At 39.9% G+C, this 11,347-nt stretch overlaps 1 protein-coding gene across 4 annotated transcripts in view; it reads left to right on the top strand.

Moving 5' to 3' along the window:
- LOC125450757 (versican core protein-like) overlaps positions 1–11,347 on the top strand; it is a 180,813-nt gene that overhangs the window by 137,076 nt on the left and 32,390 nt on the right. For all 4 annotated transcript variants that reach the window (XM_048526883.2, XM_048526882.2, XM_048526880.2 and 1 more), the window contains exons 10-11: positions 2,616–2,741; positions 4,980–5,093. In XM_048526883.2, the coding sequence (XP_048382840.2) occupies positions 2,616–2,741; positions 4,980–5,093 (240 nt within the window). The remainder of the gene's footprint in view (positions 1–2,615; positions 2,742–4,979; positions 5,094–11,347) is intronic.

Here is an 11,347-nt window from a genome sequence, read left to right as displayed (position 1 = left end):
TACTCAGCTAACTGCCCACAAACATTTATGTTCTTTTTAGCCTGAGTCTAGACGTCTCTTTGTTTGGTGAAAAATGACCACTCTGAGTCAGTGCGGTTGATGCAAGCAAAGATTTTATTTGAATGTATACAAGGGAAAATCTCATCTTGGTTACCTAAAGAACTTCTCAGAAGTATAGAATTTTCAGCAAGCATTTATGATTCTTCAGCTCATGCAGGGCCTTTTTTAAAATCTCAGTCTTCAGCCTTGGGTTTGTTAGTTTCCATTTTAGTTCAGTTGTCTTGTCTAGATTCTCAATTTCCCTCATCTCTGTTCTCTGTGTTGAAGTATGGGTTATTATGTAATGTTACAACTTGGAATCAAGTGGAACTGTAGCCCTCTTTTTAGGAGTATCATGCACTTCATTTTAACACTGCTATTAATACTAATAACATTATTACTACCTTACTCCCCAATAAAAAAAATACCCGATGTCTATCTATGAGGCACCAATTATAATGTTTCCTTATACGAAATAAAGAGATATTCATTAGGATACAGTATCAAGCATATGTGCAAACATGTACAAAGTTAGGAGTGATTAGTGTCTAGCAGAAGAGAAAGATGAAACGAATATACGTCTAAACTTTACGGTATCCTTGAAGGTTAAGATTTTAACTTGAGACCACAGTCATTTAAGCGGTGTCTTATATTCTCAACAGTAATGAATATTTCAGTTCTCCTTTGAGTTCTTGGATGTTCTAATGTGTCTTTTAATCAATTCTTTCACCAGAAGTTTGTCATTCTTTAGATTTGAAGACTAATCCATGAATAAATCACCCTTGCCCCCCCCCCTTAATGTTGCCAAACCTTCCCTGGCCAATGCCCCTTGCCTACCTAGATCTAGGGCTCCGTGGGTTCTTCATTGTGCCACTGATTGCAGTCCTGGCAGTATTCACTATGGAGTTGTGGTATTATTGGGGCTTTTTAAGTTGCCAGCCAGTCGGATTGACCAGAGGGCCAGAGGTCCGAATCTTCAATAATTGATTCAGAGACAGTAGGAACTGCAGATGCTGAAGAATCTGAGATAACAAGGTGTAGTGCTGGATGAATGCAGCAGGCCAAGCAGCACCAGAGGAGCGGGAAGGCTGACGTTTCGGGCCTAGAAGAAGGGTCTAGGTCTGAAACATCAGCGTTCCTGCTCCTCTGATGCTGCTTTGTCTGCTGTGTTCATCCAGCTCAACACCTTGTTATCTTCTTCACTAATTGAACCTGCCTGCAGCGTATTATGGATCCTGTTGTCCAATGCACTATGTATTGTTGGCACATGCTATTTCTAATTTCAGATCAGATTCAGGTTCAGTGTACCAAGAAATGTGTCATCCCCAGGTCTTGCTATTTGTTTTACACCACTGCCAAATGCTTCACACAAACTTGTCTCTTTTCCTCAGCGTTTTGGTTCTAAGAATCTATTGCATTTGCACATGAATGGCCCGATAAATTCACTGTGGAATGTTAAAACCCAGTAATTAAGATATCATGCACCTTATGACTCATCTTAATTGCTAATCCAATGCTAATCAACTCCTTTGGCCCAAAATTATGGCTGGCACATTTGGTTTATCTTTCCCTGTTTTCATTTTCTTTTCACTGTAACTGATTTGATTCTCATTTTTCCTCGTCTCAGCTTCTTTCCCCCTTAATCCTTTAAACTCATTAGTTAAAGAAATTATTTGATTTATAATCATACTGTTCCCTGGAGTCCAAGATGTCCTGTTGCCCTCAGCATATGGTCATGGAACTAGCAATATTGCTTTTGCAAGCTGTTAGTTCAACACTGGTGTGTTTTGACAAATAATCAGTTGTCATTCTTGTTTGATGAGTTACGTTCATCTGACATTTTTCAAATATTTATAATCTTTATATTAAAGAGATACATCATAAAGCTCTAAGATAAATCAATACCCCTGTTTGCAGATTTTGTTTTCTTTCAGTCATTTTCTTACTTAATCATTTGTTTATCTGGAATGTGTTTTTTTTGACTAATGCTCAAAATGTCAGACTAATGATTTCTAAGGAGAGAAATTTTATGTCACAGCAAGATTAAAATATTTGGCATTTGGCCTTAAAATCACTCATCTCCAAAGGTGGAGTTTCTGCCTGTGCTGTGGCAGTGCACTTGCCATTCTACTTGAGTTCTCAGCTATTTTCAACAAACATCTGCTATTAATAATGAACCAAATATGCGAAACAAAAAGAGTCATTTAATAAGATTTTTGATTATCAACATCTCTGAGGCTTTGGCAGTCTTGCAAAACATTTTGCAAAGATGTTAACCCTCTTGTGGCATTTTAGCTGAAGGTTTTTTACATTTTAGAACTTGGTTGTCCTCCTCAATGAAATTAAAATGTGGGATTGATTTGCAGAAGTGGTATTCCAATTAGAAACATTTGAAATTAAGAAACTATCTTGTAAAAAGTTCCATGAGCTGAATTCCATCCAGTATATACCGTTGGATTTAATAATGGCATATAGCCGTGATTATTCAAGTTGTGGTTCTACTTTGCTCTATCTGCAAAAAGGAAATATACACGGGTTAAGAAGTAACCATGCTTGTATGTTCTTCATGCTTTCAGTTCTGATAGCACAAGTTAATCCCTGTGAAAAACATCCCTGCCAACATGGAGGCAGTTGTTACCCTCGAGAAACAAGTTATATTTGCACCTGTTTGCCAGGATTCACCGGGGAACATTGTGAACTAGGTAAGAACAGGAGACACTGCAATGTTTCAGTGATATATAATGGTTTCGAGCATTTTTATTGGGAACGATATGCATTCATTATTGGAATCCTAAGATTTTGTGAGTTTTATGTTTTGATCAGAGGCAATATCCACAAGTAATGCAGCAACCTGAACCTGTTGCCACCATGGCAGAGGAAACTGCATTTCATACGCACTGTATTAATGTAAACTGAAGTACACTCTCATTGCTGGTATTACTGAGTCTGATGCAGGTATAAAACAGAAACTACAAACCTTGACTGTGGGAAACGATTCAGTGCATGATATCAGAGAAACACCACTCTGTTCCTGGCACATTCAAATCTTTTCTTCATAAATTTAGAATTCAGTCTTCCAACTAGTAATCCTATCTCACTGGCATAGTAATAATCTTCACAAATGCACTCCATGTATTTAAGATAGATTTTATCCTTTGTTTGCACACAGATTCTACTGAATCACTGATGGATGAGGGTAAGGTATCAGCCTAGGCCAAGTTCCCTAGGCTCCCCGCAAACTGCCACCCCTTGAAGTCATGTCATTCGTTGAATAAGTCCTTCCACATATTCAAAAAACACATCAATGACACAGTGATGCCAGACCTCACTTTTTCCATCTTTTTTGCCATAATGCGGCATGACATAAGAATGACCCAGCATTTCCAATGTCTGCAGGCATGGAGAAGATGATTTAAGAAGGTTCACAGGGAATATTGCATCTTTACTCACCCAGGGCCTACCTGTTACACTTCCCCAGGGGCAACTAATCTCTTGCTACAGTAACCCAAAACTGTAGCCCAAAACGTTTTTTGTCTTCTAGAATGAATTTAATGTTAAATTTCTTGCAATCATTGCATTACTCATAGTTAGGCAGAGGAACTGGCAACCTTTAGGTGTTCTGATTTGCTGAAGAGCTTCTCTGCGTTCACCAACGCAATGAGCAGGCTGCATTCATTTCATTCAGAGGTGTACTAATGCCATCTTCTGGTAGAATTTAGAATAGCATATTTAGGGTTACTACATCTGTCGGAGCCAAGCACTAAGAGAATAGTACGGCAATGCATTGATTTAAAAGGACAGAGGACTATCCAATGTTGCCACATCAAAGATTTGATATATGTAAAAAAATTGATATGCTTTGGATGTGTTTTGACATTAGTTGGTGTTACAATGACTGTTGACACAGATTTAAGGTTATTTGTGAGTGAAGGGAGAGCTGTTAAGAAGAGTTTTGTAGTGAGTGGTAATGACTTGGAACTCACTGGCTATGAGAGTGGTGGAAGTAGAAATTATGGATGATTTCAAAAGAAGATTGAATGGCCATTTGAGAGTACTGAACCTCCAGGGCTAAGGGATTCAGAGGGGAATGGACTGAGGGAGAAAGATTAGACTTCATTGACCCTGAATGATTTCTTCCTGTGCCATAGTGATTCTAAGACTCGATGTGCTGGGTTTTCATAGGGGAGATGGGGATGTCAATTCAAGAGCTTTCCCAAATCAGCAGAACTGTCAACTTAAAGGCTGATCTGGCATCATATTTTCATTCAAGGAAGGCAAGAAGGTGGTGAGGCCAGCCGGTGGAATAGTTACCACTTTTTACTGGGACATTGATACAGATTTAATGAACAATGTCAGGCCCTCATGCCCTCACCTCCATCCACTGTACATGTGCCCCTTATCTACCATGCTGCCTTATTCTGCATGTGGTAGTCATTATATGCCTAAGACGTCCATTTAATACTGGACCTTGAAAGGACCATTTATGATCCTGTTATCTGCAAAGTATCCAGCTGAAACCTTGGTTGCCTGGAAGGATGTTTTCAGGTAGTTTGGACTTAATTATTTATTGTATCTGCTTTGAGTGTCACAGTTACCCCAAATAAGTCTGAATGCTCAGTCGTTTTATTGTTTAATTTGCAGCAGTGTTTTTTGAAACATTTTAAATGCCACAGTTTGTTTAGATGAAAACACAGGAAGAACAAGTAAAGTTTTGAGTGCTAATGCCATCCTGATTAATTAGCGATGGTTTTAGTTTTTAGGAAATTGGCCTAAACTTTCAGGGAAGCCACTTCCTGGTTTGGTCTTTGAAGATGCATGGCCAATTCAAATGGTCTGTTTTAATTCCTGGCTGTTTTAGTTCTGGTGCACACAAGAAGACACAGCAATAGTGAAAGCAATTCTTGGTTTAATTAACCACTATTCACTTATATCTCACACAGATATAGATGAATGTCAATCCAATCCTTGCCGTAATGGAGCCACATGTATTGACGGTGCCAACTGTTTCAGTTGTATCTGCTTACCAAGCTATGGTGGTGCTTTGTGTGAACAAGGTAAGCCCAAACATGTATTAACTAAGCAACTTCATTGTTTGGAGTGTTAAAATGAACAATTTATCACATCTGCCAAGCAATTCCAGTATCCCTTTACCATAATGGGATGATGATGATGAGAAACAATATCACAATGGTGGGCATAAGGCAAACAACATTTAAACAGCAAATTCATTTTCTTGTTTTTGACACAAATTGCAACATTTTTCTTAAACACCTGGCAAGCAGGCAAAAGCCAGATGCTTTACAATGAAGAATGTGGTGCCTCAGTGGTTAACATTGCTGCCTCACAGCACCAGAGTCCTGGGTTTGATTCCAGACTCGGGCAACTGTCTGTGTGGAGTTTGCACATTCTCCCCGTGTCTGTGTGGGTTTTCTCTGGTTTCCTCCCACAGTCCAAAGATGTGCAGTCTAGGTGGATTGGCCATGAGAAATGCAGGGTTACAGGGATACTGGTGGGTCTGGGTGGGATGCACTTCAGAGGATCGGTGTGGATCTGATGAGCTGAATGGCCCGCTTCTGCACTGTAGGGATTTTATGAATATAAGAATATGCCACTTTAAAGCCGGATTCTGAAGTTAACATCATGATCGTGTTTTGTGTGTGTGCTACATAAGGCCTGATTCCTGAAAATTCACGTTTCTAATTTGTTCATGGGGCATAGATGTTGTTGGCAAGGAACTACCTTCTTATACAAGTGCAGTCAATACAAGAAGCTGCACCCACATGCTGTTAAGAATGGAGTTCCAAGAATTTAACCCATCAAGAGTAAGGAAATAACAATGTAGTTCCCAGTCAGGGTGACATGTGTCTTCCATGTATCTGTTGGCCTGGTTCCTGTAGACGGTGGGGTTAAAGGTTTTACAAGGTTTTGGAAATGTTTTTGAAGGAGTCTTTATGAGTTGCTACAGTGCGTCATTTAGATTACGCTCACTGATGCCTCTAATGTTCAATGCTGCTCGGAGAAATGTGGAAGATGGTTGCTCTGTTTTAGATGGTGTCAAGCATCTTGAGTTTTGTTAGAACTGCACATCTAGGCAACAGTTTTTATTCTGTCATGGGATGTGGGCATCGCTGGCTGGCCAGCATTTATTGCCCACCCCTACTTGCCCTTGAGAAGGGAGTGGTGAGCTGCTTTCTTGAACTGATTCAGTCCATGTAATGTAGGTCAACTCACAATGCCATTAGAGAGGGAAAGTGGGCAGTATTCCATCAGACTAGCCCTTGACTTGTGCCTTGTAGATGGTGGACAGAATGCCACCTGCTCTTGTAGACATAGTACATATATGGTTGGCCCAGTTCAATTTCCGGTCAGTGTTAAACTCCAGGATGTTGATACTGGGGGGGAATTCAGTGATGGTAATACTACTGATCAAAGGGTGATGGTTAGATTCTTTCTTTTTGATGGCCATTGCCTAGCACTTGTAGCATGACTTGCCACTTCTCAGCCCAAGCCCTGATGCCCAGCTTTCGCTGCAAACGGACACAGATTGCTTCAGTATCTGTGGAGTTGTGAGTGGTGCAGAACACTGTGCTATCATTAGAGAATATCCCCACTTCTGATGGCGGGGAGATCATTGATGAAACAGTTAAAGATATTTGAGGCTAGGTCACTCCCCTGATGTCCCAAGTCTGAAATGATTGCCTGCCAACAACAACACAACCATTTTCCTTTGTGATAGGTCTGACTTCAACCATTGGAAAGCTTTTCTCCTGATTCTCATTGACTCCAGTTTAGTTTGGTCAGAGCTCCTTGATGCCGCACTTGATCCAATGTTCCCTTAATGCCAAGGGCAGTCACTCTCATCTCACCCCTTGGGTTCAACTGGATCTAAGAGTTAGTGAGCTGGTTAATCATTTGCAAGTGCTGTTTGATTGTACAGTCCGTAACTCCTTCTATTACTTTGCCTATGATCAAGAGTACACTGTTGGCCAGTAATTACCCAGGGTCTGGACCAGATATACGCATTCCACATTGTTGAGCAGGCAGCAATGTTGTGACTGCTTGGTTAGAAGTGCAGCAAATTCTGGAATATAAGTTTTCAGTACCATTGCTGGATTGTTGTCAGTGGATGGAGTCATAGAGTTGTTCCGAATGGAAACAGATGCTTCGGTCCAACCAGTCCATTCCGGACATAATCCCAAACCAAACCCGTCACACCTGCCTGCTCCTGGCCCATATCCCTCCAAACCTTTCCTATTCGTTTATCTATCCAAATGTCTTTTAAATATTGTAATTGCACCCACACCCACCACTTTGCCTCAAACCTTCCATACCTGGCAAAATCCTGATAAATTTCTTCTGAACCCTCTCCAGCTCGGTAATATCCTTTCCATAACTGGGCAAGCAGAACTGGACACAATATTCCAAAAGAATCCTCACCAATTTCCTTACAACCTCAACATGACTTCCCAACTCCTCTACTCAATGAACTGAGCAATGAGGGCAAGCATGCTAACTGGCTTTTTAAGCACGCTGTCTATCCAGCATCCAGTGCCTTCAGCTATCTCTTGATACTTTGTGAATGAAATTGGCTGGCATCTGTGATGCCGAGGACCCCAGAAGTAGGCTGAGATGGATCATCCACTTGACACTTCTGGCTGAAGAAGGATGTTTAAACTTCACTTCATCATTTGCAGTTGCACTCTAGACTCCCTCATCATTGAGGATGGAGATCATGCTGGAGCTTGCATCTCCTGTTAATTGCCTAATTGCCTCCCACCATTTTGTGACTGGATATCGTCAGACTGCAAAGCTTTGAATTGATTTGTTCGTTATGGGGTTGCTTAGCTCTAGCTGTCACTTGCTGCTCATGCTGTTTGGCATACAGATACTTCGGTGTTGTGGCTTCCAAAGGTTGATATCTCATTTATTGCTATAGTTTCTGCTGGTCTTGGCATGCCCTCTTTTTGTTTTAAATTCATTCATTGGATGACACTGTTGCTGTCTAGGCAACATTTATTGCCCATCCCTAATTGCCCAAAGGGCAGTTAAGAGTCAACCACATTGCTTTGGGTCTGAAGTCACATGTACGCCAAAGCAGGTAAGGATGGTAGTTTCTTTCTCTAAAGGACATTAGTGAACCAGATGGGTTTTCCCTGACAATTGACAATAGTTTCAATTATTGATTTCAAATTCCACCATCTGCTGTCGTGGGATTCAAACCTGGGTCCCCAGAACATTATCTGAGTCTCTGGATTAAGTGCCCAGCAATAATACCGCAAGGCCATTGCCTCCCCCTGGCCTCCCCCTGTACTTTTTGTTATTGATTTAGAAACGTAACATTATGATGCCGTGTCCCCTTCTATATCACAGAGTCACACAGTCATATAGCACAAAAACAGACCCTTCAGTCCAAACAGTCCATGCCGAACTTCATCCCAAACTAAACTAGCCCCACCTGCCTGCTCTGGTCCATATCCCTCCAAACCTTTTCTGGTTGTGTACTTGTACAAATGTTTTTGTAAATGCTGTAATTGTGCCCACATCCACCACTTCTTCAGAAAGTTCATTCAATATGTGCACTACTCTCCATGTAAAAAATTTTCACCTCATATCTTTTTAAAATCTCTGTCTTCTCACCTTAAAAATGTGTTCCCTAGTATTGAAACCCCCATCCTTGGAAAAGGACACCAACCATTAATCCTATCTATGCTCCTCATGATTTTGTATGCTTAAGGTCACGGCTCAACTTTCCTACACTTCAGTGAAAAAAATCCCGCCTACCCAGCCTTTCTTTATAACTCAAACCTTCCATTAGCAACATTTCATCAGAGATATGTATTGACCAAGATATTGTAACTAGTCAGAAAGCACTTGTTAATCAATGACTGAGACAAATTGGGTTCCAGGATTTTTATCCAAGTTTTTGAATGGTTTTCCATGATTAGAACCTCAGTTGTATCAGAATGGACCTTGACAACGACATTTGTAGCCTGTCAATGAGTTAAAACAAATTGCATCGCTGATGGTAGGAGCTCACTGTCTGCAAGTTAGCTACTTTAGGCACACCAAAAATTCAAGTTGTTGTTGTTAATAATCTATTCCAGCTGTGATGCGCCCCCAGAATCAAAATCATCTGTTGACACTCAATGTCTGGGTTTACATTGGAAGAATGTTTTCTCAGATGAGGCTTTTAAAGGGTTCTTGTAAAATCTGAGGGAAAGATGCACTTAATAAATTACTTCTGAGACTGGGGCGTTTTATATTTGAATCTATTGTTCTACAATGTTAAATGAGATCTGAATGCCACTGTAAAGGCAGTTTCTCAGCACATTTGCAGCTGTACTGTTCAGCAATCTGTTAACTGAACCAGTGCCAAATTTGCAGGCAGCAGTTGAAGTCATTGTCTTCGATTTCAGTTTGCAAATAGGATGTGGCCATGTGGCAATGGAAAGTAATTTCTTGTGCACAAAACTCTCTTGATCTAAAAAGTGGTTATGAATTTAGACAGAAAAAAGTAAGAAATGAGCCAAATTATCCCACACACAACAAACAGCGCAATTCATTTCAGTAAGAATGAATGTGCAGCCAATATACTCGGTGATTACATATAACAGACAGGAATTGTGTTTGATTCTTTTAAAAAAAGTATAACTAACCCTCTTGCTTTTGAAGAAATACATCTGTCTAGATGTTGAACTTTAAATCTTAGTGTTCAGAATATCTGTTTGCTTCCCATTCACTATCACACCGTTTTTAAAAAACAATTCATACATTAAGAGGGTGAACTTTTCTATAAATTTGGTGAAGCCATGGTTACAAATAATACATCAGGATTTCCATCCTTCTGTAGACAGTCTCTGGGAGGGGAGACAAGTCTAGTTAGGGAAGAATTCTATCATACATTGCATAGATGTGCTTCTTAGCCAAAGAGTGACAGAAGTGGTAACTATGGACATGGCTGCAAAACAAAATAACATCTGAATGTCTGTATATATATTTTATATTTATCTGATGATCTGTACTCCCTGATTCATTTATTTTCTTAAAGCAACTTCTCACCTAAGAAGTATTTGTTTCTTCAGCAGCAGTTTGGGTATGAAATTGTAAACTATATTTATTTCCTGCAGTCTTTGGGATATAAAGCAGCTCAGGCTTTCAGATTCAGCAGAACTCTCTGGGCAAAGGATTACATGCCAGATTTCCACCACACCAGACAAAAATGTATTTCAAAGCACAGACATAGCTGTCTGATGTGAGGATATGACCACAGGAGTGGAAGTCATCACAAAATACAACTAAATCCATGCATCAGTGCCACATAAGTTTGTGATAAATGACCTTTGGAGGTAATGGTTCAGGCAAAATTTAGGGTTCCAAATCTGAATTCTGTCTGTAGATGCTTATCCAGGAAATGCATGCTAAATCTGTTAGTCACATGTAATTCAGAATTGTAGGAGTTGGTCAAAAATATATGCCTTTTATGGCAGCGCTGTGCAAAGGCAATAGTCCAATATTTTGGTTCACTTTTCTTAGAGGAGAGAATTACTGTAAGTTAACATTATATTGAACTGTCTGATTACAGTTCACATCCAGTATTTTTTCAAGCAGCTTTCTTGGTATGATCATTGCTATTTTACTTCAAAATATGCTGACATGTTTATGACATATCCTGAATTCCCCCCTCCCTCATCATTGAGATAGAGGACATAGATGAGAAATATCATTGAAAGGCATGGAATTAGCATTCACACATCTGTTGATGCTCTCTAGCTCTACCTCACCACCTCTCTTAGCCTCTTCACTGTTGCTAAATTATCAAACTGTTTAACTGGCATTCAGTTCTGGTTGAGCAGAAATTTCCTCCAATTAAATATTGGGGTAAAATGCTCTCATTGTTTTGAGTATCTGATCAAAATTCAGTCCCTGTCTATCAGCCCTGTACCTCTCCCTGGCAACATTAAGCCAGTCTGTTTGCAATCTTGGTGTCACATGTGATCCCAACCTGTATAAGGATTCATCCTTGTTGCTTTGATTTTGATTTTTTTTGTTTGGTTTCTCCATTGGTTTATAAAGTGATTATAATCCATCTCAGTAAAATAAATTGGTTTGTGGAGGTACTGCACTGGTAGTGGCATAGCTCAGAACTGTCTTGAGGAGAAAGAGAATGGGAAAAGCACGTGAAAGATGAGACAGCCCTCTCACCAATTAAGAAAATATGAATTCTCTTCTGTTGATTAATTGGGCATGATCCTATGACTGGATCTACACACTGGGAAATTTTGTAACTATGAATACTACAACCATTACT

This window comes from Stegostoma tigrinum, chromosome 3, assembly GCF_030684315.1.
Source record: "Stegostoma tigrinum isolate sSteTig4 chromosome 3, sSteTig4.hap1, whole genome shotgun sequence".
Taxonomy (NCBI): domain Eukaryota; kingdom Metazoa; phylum Chordata; class Chondrichthyes; order Orectolobiformes; family Stegostomatidae; genus Stegostoma; species Stegostoma tigrinum.
This window is presented reverse-complemented; position numbering and strand designations above follow the sequence as displayed.